An 18,001-nucleotide genomic window follows, 5' to 3' on the forward strand; every position below is an offset into this window, starting at 1 on the left:
TGGTTTGTTAGTGTTTTAGAAAAACAATCAAATAAAGTATGGTTAGATTCTAATCACTATGAAAAATTCATAGTTTTTTTTTTTCATTTATGAAATCAGAGATAGTTAGGTGAAGTTTTCCACTTGGTCTTTAAACTACCAATTTAGTCGTTTACAACTTACACTTCTCTTTATTAACTCAAGGTTACTACAGGAGTAGGTTCCGTAAAAAAAAAGAAAAAAAAAAGGGATTGCCACGGGAGTTTATATGACGGGCTAGTGGTCATATATGATTACAAACAATATTACATGACCATGAGATGCATCCTCAACAATCCTTGGAGTTTTCTACATTGTATTCTAATGTAGCCTTCAATTATTATAGACACTTTTTTACTTTTTCGGACCTGCAAAAAAGAGAAGTTAGGGCTCTTTCCATAAATCCCACAACAACTCGAGAGCCCATTTGGGTGGTTAGAATCATCCACTTCGCCTTTAAAATATCAATAAGCCATTTATGTGCATGTCTCCCTTTATTAATAACTTAAGGCCACCACATCCATGGGTCTTTATGTGACCAACTGCTGGTTATACATGACTTCCAATCAACATTATATGACCTCGGAATGTATGACCTACCATCATGAGAGTTTTCGACACCGGATCCTAAAATCTTCGAAATTGATCTAAAAGCATGGATCAAATATTCATCACTTTTAGCCAAATATTGAATTTTTCGAACTCAGAATAAAAACAAGTCAATGTGCTTCCTATACACCCTACAACACCCCTAGAGGCCAGATAGGTGGATGGAACTGTCCACTATATGCTTTTGAACTACGGAGTATTAATCAATCGTTTGTAACTTACGCCTCCTTTCATTGACTCAAAATCGTCATGGGTCTTTATTGACCGACTTTTGGTTGTAATACTTGTAAATGGTTACAATTCACAAACCACATCTATTTTTCAACATGGGTTCCGAAATATGTGAAATTGATCTGATTCATTTCTAAAATAACAATTTGAACTTAAGTTTAAGAATTTTTGCCAATTGCAACTATTTAAAGTTTGTATTTTATTTATTAATTGCAGTCATTTAAAAAAAATTGCAAATTGCAGCCCAAAAGTTCTTATAAATTGTAAATTGCAATCCAATTCAACTTTTTCGTCAATTTGCGTGTCGAAAAATATTCAATTTAGGTTTTAGGGGCCAATTTAGCCCTTAAGACTCCAAATTGAGCTCGGAATTAGAGAAAAAATAATGTAAGTGCCTCGTTTGTGTAACAAAAATATATCGATTTGTGAAGAACTATTTTTTGCTGTAAAAACGAGGCACTTATGTTAATTTTTTGCCAATTCCGAACTCAATTTAAATCATTAACTACTAAAATGGTCGTTAAAACCTTAACCTAACATTTTTTTACTCGCAAACCGATGAAAAAATTGAATGAATTTACAATTGCCAATTTATAATAACTTTTAGGCTACAATTTGTAATTTTTTTTAAATAACTGTAATTAGAAAAATATTAATTTTAAATGGCTGAATTTACAAATTTTCCTAATGTGCTTAGAAATTAGGATGTCCCCAAAACCAATTCCTTGAACAAACCCAGAAAGCTCATCAATTGGTGGTCAGGGAAATCGCTAGAGAACTGATTCTGTTCCATTTACAAGTCTAAAAGTTTTGAATGTTTGGAGATTAGAGAAATTGACTTGAAAAAATAAACTTATTGGAAAGATGAGAAGAAACAATGGAGGAAATTACACAAACCCATGTCTAACAATGCACCAACCTTGGGCTTCTCTCCTCGTTTTTGGCATTAAACGAGTTGAGGGTCGATCATGGCCTTCCCCTATTCGAGGTAGTCCTTTTTCTCTCTCCTGTTTCTCATTCAGCTGTAATTTTCTAGCAAGGTAAAAGTTTTGATGGGAAGCTTTTAATTTGAAGACTTGTGGGTAGTTGTTGAATATTATAATGAAATTTGAAAGTGTTGTTCTTGATTAATGTTTACTTGTATTATTGGTATTTTGAGTAATTGGGTAATTTTCTGGATGTTGAAATCGAATATGTTTGAATTATATTGAATAATTTTGCTTGTAGAAGCTTTAACTGGGGATCCACACTGAGCAAAAAGTGGAACTTTGAGAATTGAGTTAATTTAATTAAATCTAGTAGTTAGGGTGGTTTGTCGTACTGGTGTTATCTTTGATAATTATGTTGGTATGTGTTTGTGGTGGTGCCTGATAATTGGAACTTAGTTTCAACTTTCAAGGTTGTTGATTATTTGAAGGACTTCAACTGACTGTGTGGGATTATTTGAAGGACATCAACTGACTGTGTGTGATTATTTGAAGGACTTCAACTGACTGCGTGTGCGTTTGAGTGTGCGTGTGCGTGTGTGGAGGGTGTGGGGAGGAAGGGTATGATATTGCACATATTGTCAAACACCGAGTAGTTAGGGTGGTTGTCATGGTACCTTAATATGTGTGGTGGTGGCGGAGATGGTTGTTATGCTATATGCTATGCTTTATGGTAAACTGGTAGTCCAGTACAACGTTAGCTAACATATTTTTTTGTTCTTTTCGCGTATATTGGAGGGTCTGAACCTTGCAAACTGCTTGTTTATCTATTAACCTATTTATTTCTTATGCTCCTGCTAACTAGCTTGATTATGTGCATTTACATGTGAAAACATAATTCAATTAATTAATCTTTTGTGGAATCTGTTTGGTTGGAAATGAAACATAAATACTCTGTACATTATTGAAGGTATCTCAGTTGTTTGGTATCTGTCTACTTCAACCATCTAAAATGGAGATTACGGAATGTATCATCTATGAAGTAGTTTCTTGTGATGGATGTTTTTTTTTTTATGTTGTTAATTGATCTGATCTGTGAAGGTCGACTTTGGATACATGCTGCTAGTAAGGTCCCTGAACCTGAAACTATTAAAGCAATGGAGGACTTCTACAAAGAAATCTATGTAGTGAATGGAATAAAGGACCTCAAGTTTCCAGATAATTATCCAACTTCACGGCTGATAGGTTGTCACTCTTGATCAAAATTTTCTCTTACAGAATTGTTCTGCATATTCAGTCTGTGAGCATTTGTATGAATTTATAGACAATTATTTCTTGTGGCCCAAAGTCTGATTTCAAATTATGATTATTTGGTCTGGAAACAACTTGAGCACACGTGAAATCTAGTTCTTCAGCTTATAAAATGGCAGGAAAATATGCTTCTTGTAAGATTTAAGGTAAAGAGTTGAGAATGGTAAGTTGCCTCCAATGGGGACAACCCTTTTTCACCAAATTATGACAACCTGCTGACAAAACTGTCTGCACTGCAATTGCTATGAGGCCATGTTATGATTTCTGTTAATTTAGAACAGGAAGGTCTGCTACATCTTTTTTTTATATAATATAGGACATTTTTAATTAAAAAAGGCTCTGTAGTAGAGCATTCCTTTCCACCGAGTATTGTGTTACTTGCTTTTATTCAAATTTTCTATCGACAATACTGGAGACTGTAGTTAACTTATTCCTTTGCCATTTCTTAATGGAGATGAGAATAAGCTCTGTGGAGCATCAGGCTTTTATTGTGTCTTCGGAAGCGAATCCCATGCAATTGGATAGTATGATCTCTTGAGAAGTGGCTGCATAGAGTTGATACCTCGCTAACTTTTGTCCTTAGGATCTAGATAATCTTACGGGAACACGTGCACCTCTCTTTTTGTGCCAGTTATTCAGTATATGCCAAGGTCGACTGCACATGAACATCATTTCTCTTTTCTCCAAGGTTTCTTACTGAACTTCCTTTTGAACGCAGGTTGTGTGGAGGTGGTTGGATGTATAACATGTGAAGAGCTGCAAAGCTGGGAGGAATTGCCAGAAGGGGTAGAGCATATATGTTTTCTTTTATTTTTTACTGGTTTCCCATCCCTTTGATTCCAAATGAAGTATTGTGATTGTGCCTCGTAACAATCTTTGAAGTTATTCTTGTAAGAAACGAAGAATTATTATGGGATATTCCTTTGTTTGACAGGTCAGATTGGAGGGACAAACAGATTATTGCTGGTTATGCGAGCAGCCACAGGTATGCATCCGTTCTTTACTCTTTTTATCCAGATATGAATTGCTAATTGTGTGATTAATAGCTAACACATGTACTTAAAACTAATACAGAAACTGATTATCCCATTCGAAATGCGAGGGCAACAGGGTGTTTACAATTTGGAGAGGAAGGTATGCCCGAACTGTAAGACCTTGGCTCTTTTCCTCACTTTGCAGGAATACAATGTTGCTTTTATGTCCATTACTTATTTGTCTCTGCTACTGAGAAAGCTGTTAACTTCTCGGTTTTGGCTATAGATATACGAGGCAGCAGTAAGAGGTCTGCGTTCAGTTGAAGCTCCATACCCTGTCAAGTTTCCGCCTGTAGATTCTCATGATCCTTTCTCACTGAAACCTGGATCACTCACTTGTCTCTCTGGAACCTCCAAGGCTTCTAAACTGGAAATTTCATCTGGTCTTAACAACGTTATAGCTGGTGCACGAGTGGCTGCAACACAGTTCTCGAGAGAAAATAAGGGTGATTCTAGCGTAGACTCTGACGCAGGAATTCCTGTTTCTTCAAGGACAAGGAATAAATTGAAGGGTATAACACAGAATGAAGAAGACGTGTGTCATGATGCAGAGCCTAACTCAGTTACCGAGGACTTAAAATAGCAGTAGCAGTTAGTGACAGAGAAATCAGTCTGACTGATAAGGTTTGCATTCTCTTTTATGTGCTCATTAATCCCGAGAAGGATTTTTTCCCCATCATGATGTGATGAATAGATTTGTTGTGCTTCATTATTCTTTTTTGTAGCATGGTAATATAATTGATATTTGGGTGGTATGTTACGTCAATGTTGTTGGTACAGTTGGTGTAATAGCTACCCTACTTTTCCTTTAAAGATTGTTATGATTTTTTCACTTCGAAGGTTCTGGTTCTGTGTTTATCCTTTACTGAACAGCTTCGCATGACAGAAATTATATAATTACATCATGATACCTTGCACAGAATCCTGAATGTTTTATACTCCGAATCTTTCTGGTTGCCCATATAAATAATTACATTACCCATTACACAATGGTCACTAGGCTCTCTCCATTCTGTCATGTAATAACTTCTTTTATAGTGCACCAAAAGTGTATTTGATTCATGATCAGGCAGCATGCGGTCATTAGAACCATTTGAATCATATAATTCGTGATGGAGGCAAAATGTATTTTATTGCAGGTCTCATTTTCAGCTGCACAACTGTAACCGTGAGCTACATTGGATCACATTCGACAAAGATGACTAGGTCTATGGCGTACTGGAAGTCCAGGCCAGCCGGTGCCTCTGTTGTACGAAGTGGACTTTTTTGCCTTTTTTTTTTTTCCCCCCATTTAGACCTTTAAATTTTAGGCACTCGGGTTCTGTATTACTTTGGTGAGCCATTCATTTGAAAGATTTTGCCAAGATACATCTGCAAATATGTCAATTTGTGATACTGGTGTTTCACCTTTGATAATAATGATCCTGATAGTTTTGTATTTTAGTTCATTTCTGTACAATAATGATCTAGATGCTTGTAAATTAAATTTGTGTAATTTTTATATCTGTGCAATAGATAACAATTTCTCCCGGCTTTTGATGTAGTCCCTTCTACTTGTTTATTATAATGAAATTGTTGAATATCAAATTCCACTCAAGACTTGCTTTTGATGTTATTGTCTTTAATTTTATTTATGTGGATTGCTTCATTGATCCTCAAGAGCTTATTTACGTGGATTTGGTTTGGGTTTTCAGGATTCTCCTACTGAAACTCTCTTTCTGAAAAATGAAGATACCGCTTCGAGGACTGGCGATTTCTGCATTACCTGGTATGCATAATTTCCCCTTAGAACTTTTTTAGTACCTCAACTCAATGCCTCTCACTTGCTGTTTAACTCCACTCTTTATATCAGTGACTAGAGGTCATGAAAATATAGAAATTATGGATGAGGTATAAGTTATCACATTTAAATTTAGAAGAATGGGGAAAATATAGATGGAAAAAATGTCATAGTGCCCGTGATATAGTTAAAATTTATGTTTTGTGGAAAAGTTGAAAAAAAAACAAAAAAACAAAATCTTGTTAAATAAGGCCCTGTTCTCTTCACCTTATTTTTGCTGAATTGAAATTATTTTTGTTGAACTGAAATTATTTTTACTGAACTGAAATTATTTTTACTGAATTTCTATTATACTTCTTATTTAAAGTTACTGATTTTTACTGAACTGAAATTAATTTTACAGAATTGAAATTATTTTATTATTTTTACTGAACTGAAATTATTTTTACTGAATATTATTTTTTTAAGCTGAAGTGAACAGGGCTTAAGTGTTATATACAGCTCTTTCTTTGATCATATTGTTATATGCTGTATTTTCCCATGTTCTTTAAGACATTTTCTTAACAATCACGTCATTTGAGAGGGTTTTCTATTTTTAGGTGGAGTGATAGATACTATGATTTGATTTTGCAAGGAATATTAAACCAAATTTGCAGAATTAGAAAACTTATCATTGTGAACAATCTGTAGGGCCAGAATTTGGGCATTTACACACTATTCTAGCGTGCCAGAGTTAGAATCTTAGTTTAAACCCCTTAACTTTTTTTTATGCTTGATGCATTATTTCATGTAATTTCGTGACCCCAGAACTAATAAGAAGTAATTGGAAGTTGCCATATAAGTGTACAACTCTGAAATCTCATTAACAAAATTTATATCACTTATTGCTCCCCGAATCCTCTGTTCAAATTTGCTCAAGCTTTTATGACTCCAACTAACCTTTCTTTAAGAGCATATAACAATATGATCAAAGAGACATATATAGTAATGTTCTGGTTAATATTTTATATTAACCTGCAATACGAAATCTTTGTGTTCGTTAAGAATTTGTATAAATAGAACCCATATTTCTTCTGTTTTGAACCATCACACAAGATTTTAATTTCCCCTTAAACAACAAAAAATGTCTGGAAAATACTTGTTGCTCTTGCTCCTGATTGTTGTTTTAATCACCACTGGTTGTCTTGCCCATCATGACGACTACAAAGATGACAAGAAGCCGCCCGGGGAAAAACCACCCAAGGGTGATCATAAACCTCCCAAGGATGATCATGAACCTCCTAAGGATGATCATAAACCTCCCAAGGATGATCATGAACCTCCTAAGGATGATCATAAACCTCCCAAAGATGATTATAAACCACCTGCCAAACATGACAAGAAGCCACCCATGAAGAAGCATCCACCTGAAAAGAAGTACCCAATGCCACCCTACGAACCACCCTCCGCAGTTTGAAAATCATCAAATCAATGCCTCTGACTTAAAATCCAGTTTGCAAAATAAGACTTGTTGTGGGCTTCTTTTATGTGTGTCTTGCAGTCTTGCTCCATCACTTGTGGTGTTGGAGTTTATTTTGAAGCACTCTTGTGTTATAGTATTGGATGATATCCTTTATGTTTGGTTGTTGAAATGTTTTATGTTTATGTGTGAAGTGGTTTATACCCCATCTATTGTGCTCCCTGCGTTATACACTGAATAATTTTAGGAATATTTACTCTGCTGTTTCTTTCTTTCTTGTACTTCTTTAGGAAGAGGGTTGGGGGTGGGGGATTTTGATAGTCAGAGGTCGGAAACGAAGAGCAAAACCATGCAATGAGCGAGTTACAGGAGGTCGGGTTAGAACAAAATAGTCCAGGGAAGGGCAAACCCTCTGGGTTTCAGTGTTTCACTGGTCAACACAACCAATTAAACTGTTAAATACGGAGTACAATGCTAAATAGTAAATGCTACTCCCTTCGTTCCATAATAGTCTTTTTATATAATTTGCATGAATACAAATTTTCTCATCAAACAATCATTTTATCTGATATTAGTTGTAACAATTTTTTTTCTTTTCGGATGCTCCTTTGCGCGGGAATCAATTTGCCGGTGTAAATAAAAAATTCTTCTAAGACATTTATCCCATGGACGATGTATGATAATGATGGAATAAGGTGAGAGAGACATGGCATGAATTGGTAGTCTTTTTATTAAAATACATAGTAGATTCTATGCCTTCTCTGTAAGCTTTAAGCTATCAAGGATGCTCAGCTTTTTTGTTCCAAAATGATTTAGTAATCCAGTTAGCTTCTGGCTTTCTAGAATTTAAATAACACAAATTAATCTTACATACTGTACATTTGATCAACAACTCTTGATAATTAGAAATGGCCAAATGTTTTTGTCTCTATAATGCCTTCTGATGTTAAAGTTATTGTCTTTCTTTTGAAACTGTGTGAATTTCATGAGCTTATTTTACGAGGACTTCAAATTTATCGCGAAACTATAAACTTATAGCTGATTAATCCTAGAATACAGAGGAAATATGCATGAATTCCTTAGATTATAATAACTGCTTTGATTTTTATTATTATTATTATTATTATTATTATTATTATTATTATTATTATTATTATTATTATTATTATTATTATTATTATTATTATTATTATTATAATTAAATTCATATTACACAATCTTGAAGAAGTGCAATGTTTTCTATTGTTTAATTCTGTTTTCACACAATGTTCTTTAAGACATTTTATTTTTTTTAAGAATTATACTGTACTAGTTACCAAGATTTTCTTTTGCAAGTGCAGGGTGTAAATTAAAAAAAAAAAATGGTTCAGTGTGAAATATGTACAGGCAAAGAATGTGAATAATTTACTTAATAAAACTTGGGCAGGAACAACATTTATATGACAATATATCATATAGTTTTTCCTCCTATGTGAAACTGTATATATAGCGCCTTTTATCTTTCTACTCTGAACCATCCCACAGAAATTTTCCTAGTGTTGCATATATAATCATCATGTTTTGTGTACGCTTGCTAGTTTTGTTCCTTATGGTGGGAGTTATCGTTGCTGCTCAATGCCTCGCTGAACGTCATCAGCATGATCATCGCAAAACATCTCCGCAACACAGGGCAATTGAAACCTGTAAAAAAACAGCAGAACACAGCAGATCAATAAAAGCACCCAAGGCAGAGAAGAAAAAACCTCCAGTTCCTCATGATAAAGCTAAGGCACCAAAACATGAAACCCACAAATCTCCTAAAAAAGGTGCTACTAAACCACCTGTTGGACATGAAACAAAATCGCCTCCCAGTAAACAGGATCTACCAGCGAAAAAGCTTCCCCCTCCCGGAAAGAAGCTTTCCCCAATGCCGCCCCACAAACCACCCACGACATCTTAAAGATCTTCGTACATGATTTTTATCTAGAATAAGAAACATCCTGGGCACTATATCAGCATTTCTTCTTTATTTTATGGTTATCGAGCTTGTATTTTGTTCTACTAATTGCATGTCTATGCTGAAGTGGATTTAAAGTATAAAACCTTTGATGTTTGAATTGATTTACCTTTTTTTTTTCTCTATAGTATCGTTCTATATTGCAACAAAAAGATCACCTTTGTGAATTAAATCATATATTTAAAGTTTTAGTATTATGAAAAATAATGATATAAAGAATAAACTGATAAGTGTTGTAATAATAGCTACTGTATTACAATTTCTTCTGTATAACCTAATAATTATTTATCTCTAGGAAGTGTTCCTCATGCGTCTATGCAAACATCTGAAGTCATATCAGCACTCCAAAGCAGAACATTTTCTTTGACTTCTTACGCAGAAGTGCAAAATTGATCGCGTAGCACCTGACATGATTCGATTGTGGTAAGAACTTCTGCATCTATACTTCATACATTCCGACTATGCTGATTTTGAACAAAGAAGTTGTTCGATCAATTTTAGCATGACCCTCATTACACAGGTTAATGATGTACATTACGCTCTGAACTTGGTATCTTCGAGTTTTGATCATATTGTCATTCATACCAACCTGAATCTTAGTAATAATCCTATAAAAAATTAATCTAAGTTGTCAATTAGCCGATGGCTTCAAAACTGACAAAAACACAAGGATCATCACTTCATCCGTTATGAGTCTGATATGAATCACCAGAATCTTTAATTCATTAAATACAAATTTTAATCATTCAATCCAAAAATATTGTGATTCAATTCATTTATTTATTATTGATTCAATTCATGATCGTAAACAATTAATGAAGATTTCATTTATGACTTTATGAGTAACGTTAGTCATTGTTTTACACCACTTTAGCCGTGCAACCCTCTTAAAAAAGTCTTTCACGACCAATCCTGGTCCGAAAAACTGTCGGGCTCAGCCCAATATCCCAATCTTGCCCTACCTTTTGGCCCAAATTTGGCCCGATGTTAGCCCGACCCAGCCCTATGCTCTGCTATATTTATTGCAATTTGTACAAATTATTTGTAATCTTTCCCAAAACCTAATACGTGGTCTTCAAGCAAAAACAAAAATTACACCTATAAAACCTCACAATTCACAAACCATACCAAAAACATCTCTCACAATAATTCACTTACAATTTACAAACTAAAGTCTCTGAAAATACTCTCAGCAACCCCTGAAATCACCATCTCCTCCCTCGCAACCACCGCAACCGCCTCCGCCACCGACTCTTCTTGCCTTCTTGGCACGGTAGAGACACTTTCTATTACAACAATGTGTTCGAACTGTCCTCTTCTTGGCCCTCCAGAGGCCAACAAAACACTCTCTTCCACCGCCTCGGCCTCGACTACCACACAACTAGGCTTCACAGAGAACAATTCTCTTACATACAAAGCAACAGGCAACCCATGCCTAGATTTCTTCTTCCATGTAGTTCCCAATGCAGACCCCCGGTCGATCACAGACCGCCTCGAAAAGGCTTGGGATCATGATCCCTTGACCACATTAAAGCTTATATGTAACCTTAGAGCGATTAGAGGGACCGGAAAGTCTGATAGAGAAGGTTTCTTTAGTTGTGCGATTTGGCTCTTCAAGCATCATCCTAGGACATTAGCGTATAACATGAAGAATCTTGCTGAGTTTGGTTGTTTTAAGGACTTGCTTGAGATTCTTTACGGGTTACTTGAGGGACAAGGTATTCGCGCTAAGAGGAAATCGGAGTGGGAGTCTAAGAAAAGAGGGGAAGGGAAGGCGAGGAAGACAAAGAAGCCGAGGAGGAAGGGTTATGGGAGGGAAAACAAAGGGGAGTCGAAGGAGGAGAGGATTCGGAAGAATTTGGAGAGAGGAGAGGAGGAGGAGAAGGCCGCGAGGGTGCTGAGAAAAGAGAGGGAAGCGGCTAAGGCCAAGAAGGCCTTAGCTAGGTACAAGAAAGACCCTGATTATCGAGTTTTGCATGATCAAGTTGCTGAGGTTTTTGCTAAGTTCTTGAGATCTGATGTTGAGTTCTGGAAATTAGGGGATGTGAACAAGATTAGTCTAGCCTCAAAGTGGTGCCCTAATATTGATTCTTCGTATGATAAAGCAACATTGATTTGTGAAAGCATTACAAGAAGAGTGTTTCCTAAGGCAGAGTACTCTGAATATGAGGGTGTTGAGGATGCTCATTATGCTTATAGAGTGAGAGATAGGCTGAAAGGATTAACGAACGTGCTAACAAGTTTATGATTAACGACAATTAACAACAACGAAGACGGAAAAACAAGCAATAAACGAGACAAGGAGAATTTACCGTGGGAAACCCGAGAACCGGGAGAAAAACCCACAAATCCACTATGGAGTAACAATTTGATGAAGAACAATGTAGATTACAAGCTTTAATTACCATTAAAGCTCCCACCCCAACTCACCCTCTCAAACACTCAAACCCTAAGTGTTTGGGTTTACATGAGACTCTCTCTCTCTACATCTTTCCCCTCATCTTATTCTCACTTACAATGACAAATCATGAGTATATATAGTGCTAAATATAATTCAAGGGCTAAGATTAAAAGTAACTAGCAAAGGAGAAATCAAAACCGTAAAAAACCGAGGCTCAAACGCGAAAACAGAGCCCCGAGAAACCCAATGGAGCGGGCGCTCCAATGGACAGGAGCGGCCGCACCATTAAACTGGAAGAAAAGGCAAAATGAGCCTCTATGGAGCGGGCGCTCCCATAGAGAGGAGCGGGCGCTCCCACAAGAGGAGCGGCCGCTCCGCTTTTCCCTGCAAAACAGCTTCTCGTAAAACAGCCATATCTTCCTCGTTTCTTGGCCAAATTTAGCTTGTGACCAGTCGTTGGAAAGCTCTTGAGACGAGCTATCACCTCCAACTTGAATCATCTCAATATCACTTCTAGATCTTGAGATATGGTCAATTGAAGTCAACCCTTTGTCATCCACCATTGCTTAACACCAAGCAATAGCCCATAGCTTAAACTCCTAAGCTATGCACCCCCCTTTGCCTTCTTGAACCGTTCTCCACACTCTCAAACCCAACATAGGCTTAGGAAGGAAGTACTCGTACCACTGCATAAGGCGCTTGAATTACCTGAAGTGTACATTGGGCTTAATCAATGGAGATCATTGCCTTACAATCGAGTCCCATCTATCGCGATGAGAACTTATAAGGACCACTTTTTGAAGCATGATCCTAAGAGGTTTTTGAACTATTTGGAATATGTGAAGAAGGGGGATTCAACAATTGCAGCCGGTGCATTGCTTCCTCATGAGATTATATCTTGTTTAGGAGATGGGGGTAGTTCAGTTGCGGAACTTCAGTGGAAGAGAATGGTGGAGGATCTTATGAAACTTGGGAAGTTGAAGGATTGTGTCGCGGTTTGTGATGTTTCTGGTAGCATGGAGGGTACTCCCATGGAAGTATGTGTTGCCCTTGGATTGCTAATCTCGGAGTTGAGTGAAGATCCATGGAAAGGAAAAGTCATAACGTTTTCTGCTGAACCGAAGTTGCATATAATTGAAGGAGATGATCTTGTTTCAAAGGTGAAGTTTATAACAAACATGGAGACGGGTTTGAATACAGACTTTTAAAAGGTTTTTGACCGTATTTTAAAAGTGGCTGTTGATAGTAAGATCAGATGGTGAAGAGGGTGTTTGTGTTTAGTGACATGGAGTTTGATGAAGCAGCAGGGGAACAAAGACTATATGACTCTTCTTCGGATTCTAGTTACTCAAGAGGTTATTCTTCAGATTCTAGTTACTCAAGAGATTATTCTTCGGACTCTAGTTACTCAAGATATTGTGGTAAGAGAAGAAGAGGATGGAAGGAGAAGGAAGAGAGACGCGCTGAGAAGTGCAGGAGAAAAGGGTGGGAGACTGATTATGAGGCTATAAAGAGGAAATTCAGGGAGAAAGGGTTTGAGAAAGTGCCTGAAATTGTGTTTTGGAACCTTAGACCATCAGAGGCTACCCCTGTGACAGCAACACAAGAGGGTGTTGTGCTGCTAAGTGGATTTTCGAAGAATTTGATGAAGCTGTTCTTTGAGAGAGATGGGATTTTCACTCCCGTGGAAGCTATGGAACTTGCCATTGCCGGTGAAGAATATAAGGAACTAATGGTGTATGACTGATTTAGTCCAATTGCTTATTTAGGTTCTTAGTTCTAGATTAAATAGTTATATAATAGAGTCCTTTTACCCCAAAAACTATGCAAAGAAAAAAAAAAAAAAGATTTTATGCTTAATCCCCCTCTTCTATAGAATAAATGTTTCATTCTGTTCTTCAAGGTGCTAAGTAGTTTTCAGAACAGTTTGGTTTATGTTTCATTAAATAAAGTTGCTTTCTTTTTGGTTTTAGCTTTCTTTTTTTCCTGGCATTAATGTACTCTTAATGATGGTTTTCGATCATGTTTAGATTATGAATGCGTTATTAAATCAAGTCTAATATGTATCTACCTACCTCAATTGGTACATGCATGAACAATGATGCTACTGACTTCTGTTGCTAATTATTTAAACTACAGCCTTGCATTGTTGCAATTGACCTCATTAGTCGTTTCTAAACTCCAAACACTCATTGAAATTGAGCTTTTTTTTTTTTTTGTTTTCCTCAAGGCCTCTGCTATTGTAACTCCAAATACTTCCAGTTCATTCAATCTGACATCGGTAATGATCAGCAACAAAAATCCAAGAATTTCACAAAGTCTCTTATAAATTATGGCTTAAATATACCTTTTTCATCAGGAACTCTGTAGACATGCATTCGATTCAATATTCATGTAGGCTTGGAGAGTATAGCACAATAAATGATGCATTCGATTCAATGTTCATGTAGTTTGATGTCGTAGAATTAAGCCTTTATATATGTACACGTGAATAAATGATGCAGTACAAACTAGATACAACAGTGCAGCAGCCTGCAAGAAAGAATAATTGAAAGATCTAAAACCTGTTTAGATTGCTGATATTATGTCAAGTGCATCTGTAGAAATCTTAGTCAGCTTAAATGTATGACAGATAGAAAACTTTTACGGGGTAATTTAAGTCATTTAAGAATTTGGTAAGGCCAAAGCCTAATCATATTGTTAGGATTTTGTACTGTAGGCAGAGAATGTTTAAACGAGGCAGGGGTTGTTGTATATACTATCCCAAATCCCTGCTTTTAGGCCCAGCCCCAAAAAAAAAACCTATATATGAATTGAAAATCTGACAATCAGATCAAATTATCAACAGCTCGTCTTGTGTGTGGCCACTTAAAGTAACCCCTATAACATTGATTAAGTAATTCCTATAACACTAACCTAGTAACCCCTATAACACTGACCGAGTAAATCTATAACAATGATAAAGTAACCCCTTTAGCACTAACCAGTAACCCCCGTTACACTAGCAAAGTAACCCCTATAGTGGCTGGCCACACCGTGTGGCTAGCCACATATAAGACTTTGTGAATTACCAAACGCTATTCACCTAAAAAAAATTACACTCAAACAACCAAAACTATGGCTCCAAGAATGCTCTCTGGCGCCCCTGAAATTACCATACCCTCCCTCCCTACCACCACAATCGCCTCTGCCGCTGCTGCCACCACCAACGTAGACAAAAACAACCGCCGTGACGTAGACAAAAACGACCGCAGTAAAATCTATCTCTCTGATTTTTTCCCAAGCAATTTTCTCTCTCTTAATAAAAATTCTCAACCAAACATAATAGGCCTTACAGAAAATGGATCCACAACATTCCTAACCTCAGGCAACCCTGCCTTAGACTTCTTCTTCCATGTTGTCCCCGACACGCCGGCTTCGGAACTCATACGCCTTGTACAACTTTCTTGGTCATACGATCCACTCTTAACCCTTAAGTTGATCTGTAATCTTCGGGGTGTACGAGGTACCGGAAAATCTGATAAAAAAGGGTTTTACGTAGCTGCATTATGGCTGCATGAAAACCACCCTAAAACCCTAGCCCTTAACATGAGCTCCGTTTCGGGTTTTGGGTACTTGAAGGATATGCCCGAGATCCTCTTCCGCCTTCTAGAGGGGACTGATTCTAGGAAACGTGTGGAGAAAGGTTATGGTTCTAGGAAGCGTGTGGAGGAAGTTTCTGAAGAGTTTCCAGTCTTGTGTAGGAGCGGTAGGGGCGGTAGGGGTTTCGGGTTAATGGGAGGGCGTGGTAGAGGGTTCGGGTTAATGGGGGCGCGGTTGGGGTTTCGGGTTAATGGGGGAAGAATTAGAAGATGATGATGAAAATAAGGGTGAGGAGAAGAGTGAAGAGGAGAAAGAGAAGATTAGGGTTTTGAGGTTTAAGAAAAAAAATGAGAGGACTAAAAAGATATTAAGGTTATATAATCAAGATGCTAATTTTCGGCTTTTGCATGATTCAATTTCTGATGTATTTGTTGATTTGTTGAGAAAAGATGTTGAATTGCTTAAAAAGGGTGATTTGTATAATATAGGGTTAGCTGCTAAATGGTGTCCTACACTTGATTCTACCTATGATGAGGTGACATTGCTTTGTGAAAGCATTGCAAGAGGATTGTTTCCAAAGGAAGAATTCGACGAGTATAGGGGTATGGAGAAAGGGTATTATGCCTTTAAGGTTCGTGATCGATTGAGGAAGGAGGTGTTGGTTCCCTTAAGGAAGGCACTCGAGTTACCGGAGGTTTATATTTGTGCTAAGGAGTGGGATGCATTGCCTTATAATAGGGTGCCTTCTGTGGCTATGAATTTGTACAAAGGTTTGTTTTATAAGCATGATAGGGAGAGGTTTGAGGGGTACTTGGAGAAGGTGAAGAGTGGTAAGGCGACGATTGCTGCAGGGGCATTGCTTCCTCATGAGATAATCGCCTCGTTGTGGAGGGATAAAAATGGAGGTGAGGTGGCCGAGCTTCAGTGGAAGAGGATGGTGGATGATTTAGCAAAGAAGGGGAAGTTTTCTAACTGTATGGCTATTAGTGATGTGTCTGGGTCTATGAATGGGATTCCAATGGAAGTCTCTATAGCTCTTGGTTTGTTGATTTCCGAGCTAAGTGAGAAACCATGGAAGGGGAAACTAATCACTTTTAGTAATGATCCTCAGTTACACAGAATTAAGGGAAGAACACTGAAAAAGAAGTGTAGCTTTGTAAAGAAAATGGACTGGGGATTTAGCACGGATTTGCAAAAGGTGTTTGATCGGATTTTGAAGGTGGCAGTGAAAGCGAAAATCCCTCAAGAACAGATGATAAAAAGGTTGTTTATCTTTAGTGACATGGAGTTTAATGAGGCCTCTGGCCGGAAACCTTTCTCGTATGGGATAAATGGCTTGGAACCGAATAATGATGTGATTTCTTGGGAAACAGATTACATGGTGATACAAAGAAAGTTTAAGGAGAGTGGGTATGAGAGGGTGCCTGAGATTGTGTTTTGGAACCTCAGGCACTCTGAGGCTACTCCAGTTCCAAGCACTGAACCTGGGGTTGCGCTTGTTAGTGGATATTCAAAGAATCTAATGACCTTGTTCTTGGAGGAAGGTGGAGTATTGAATCCGGAAGGGGTTATGCTTGCTGCTGTTGCTAAGCCAGAGTATGATGCACTTGTTGTTTATGATTGATCAATAATTGGTTGTTTCTAGCTTGACAGATGTTTTGAGAATTAAAATGTTTGTACTTGAGATTTTACTTTATGTATAGTGAATAAAACATCAACTTTTCAATGGAATAAACTTGCATTATTTTTGTGTTTCCTGTCAATGTATTTATTTGTTGCAGGGTATTGTCCTGTATTTCATTATTTCAGCATACAGTTCCACAATTTTTGAAGAATTATGCACTAATTTTGCTGAAAGTACTTGATGTTATTTGCTCTTAAGTTTTGATATTTGAGGTGAAGTTGGCTTTCTATATCAGTACAAATTGTCGGAGTATTTCACTGGTTATCATTACCATGATCCCAAAATCATGTAAGTGTAAGCTAGGAAGATCATACTATGGTCCTAGATGGTTCTTATCTTCGAACAGACTCTCTTACAAATAGTTTTCCTAACAGATTTACTCGGATGTTCCTTGCATTGAGAACGTGTTCTTTGTATATTCTGAAGCTTGTGTCTGAGAAAATTTGGCATCCATTGAGCATATTTGAGCTTTATTATCTTGCTGCTTTATTATTGGAAGATGATGGTATAGAGAATCCTGAGTCATTCATGCTTGCTGACATTGGTAAGCCAGGATATATATTAGGCTGGTTGTTTATGACTTCTGATTGATTTAAGCTTATATACATTTACTTCAGACTTAAGGCTTTACTACATAATGAATAGAATTTCAGACTTGAAATAAAGTATTGGCGTAATGGTGATTTTATTATGTTGCCTACCATTCTCCACTGTTCCGATAAATTCTGATGATGATTGATGTTAGAATATAATGATAATTATATTCTGTTTTATTGTATATATCTATATTTGCCATATATTTATCTTGTGCATATTAATAGGTAGTATTCTGTAGATTAGCTCCTTAATCTAAGGCTTAATTGTAGGCCTAACTCTGACTTGTACGCTTGTATCTATTCTGCCAATTTCTAATGAAAGGCAAGCAATCAAATTCCATTATCCTTCAATTGAGCATTTAGGAATTTTATGA

The 18,001-nt window shown here is 36.9% G+C and overlaps 2 protein-coding genes and 1 pseudogene across 2 annotated transcripts; all 3 read left to right on the plus strand.

Annotated features, from left to right (window-relative positions):
- The first annotated feature begins 1,541 nt into the window (after positions 1-1,541).
- On the plus strand, positions 1,542-5,661 carry LOC145562580 (uncharacterized). The gene is made up of 7 exons (XM_081622896.1): positions 1,542-1,846; positions 2,886-3,029; positions 3,814-3,881; positions 4,030-4,080; positions 4,170-4,229; positions 4,356-4,753; positions 5,269-5,661. Exons 1-6 carry the CDS (start codon positions 1,723-1,725, stop codon positions 4,710-4,712), a joined length of 804 nt encoding a protein of 267 aa, XP_081479022.1. The 5' UTR covers positions 1,542-1,722; the 3' UTR covers positions 4,713-4,753; positions 5,269-5,661.
- A 5,000-nt stretch (positions 5,662-10,661) lies between these two features.
- Positions 10,662-13,528, plus strand: LOC145565442 (uncharacterized; annotated as a pseudogene).
- Positions 13,529-14,882: 1,354 nt separating this feature from the next.
- Positions 14,883-16,971, plus strand: LOC145565443 (uncharacterized). The gene is made up of 2 exons (XM_081625446.1): positions 14,883-15,513; positions 15,608-16,971. The coding sequence occupies exons 1-2, from the start codon at positions 14,883-14,885 to the stop codon at positions 16,969-16,971; spliced, it is 1,995 nt and encodes a 664-aa protein (XP_081481572.1).
- Positions 16,972-18,001: the final 1,030 nt, after the last annotated feature.

The sequence above is a fragment of the Chenopodium album genome, chromosome 10 (assembly GCF_948465745.1).
Source record: "Chenopodium album chromosome 10, dcCheAlbu1.1, whole genome shotgun sequence".
In the NCBI taxonomy this organism is placed as follows: domain Eukaryota; kingdom Viridiplantae; phylum Streptophyta; class Magnoliopsida; order Caryophyllales; family Amaranthaceae; genus Chenopodium; species Chenopodium album.

Coding starts and splice junctions, on each gene's coding strand:
- LOC145565443 (XM_081625446.1), top strand. CDS start 14,883: ATGGCTCCAAGAATGCTCTCTGGCGCCCCTGAAATTACCATACCCTCC. Junction 15,514..15,607: donor TCCAGTCTTGTGTAGGAGCG/GTAGGGGCGGTA, acceptor TAATGGGGGAAG/AATTAGAAGATGATGATGAA.
- LOC145562580 (XM_081622896.1), top strand. CDS start 1,723: ATGAGAAGAAACAATGGAGGAAATTACACAAACCCATGTCTAACAATG. Junction 3,882..4,029: donor GGGAGGAATTGCCAGAAGGG/GTAGAGCATATA, acceptor TTTGTTTGACAG/GTCAGATTGGAGGGACAAAC. Junction 4,230..4,355: donor TTTACAATTTGGAGAGGAAG/GTATGCCCGAAC, acceptor TTTTGGCTATAG/ATATACGAGGCAGCAGTAAG.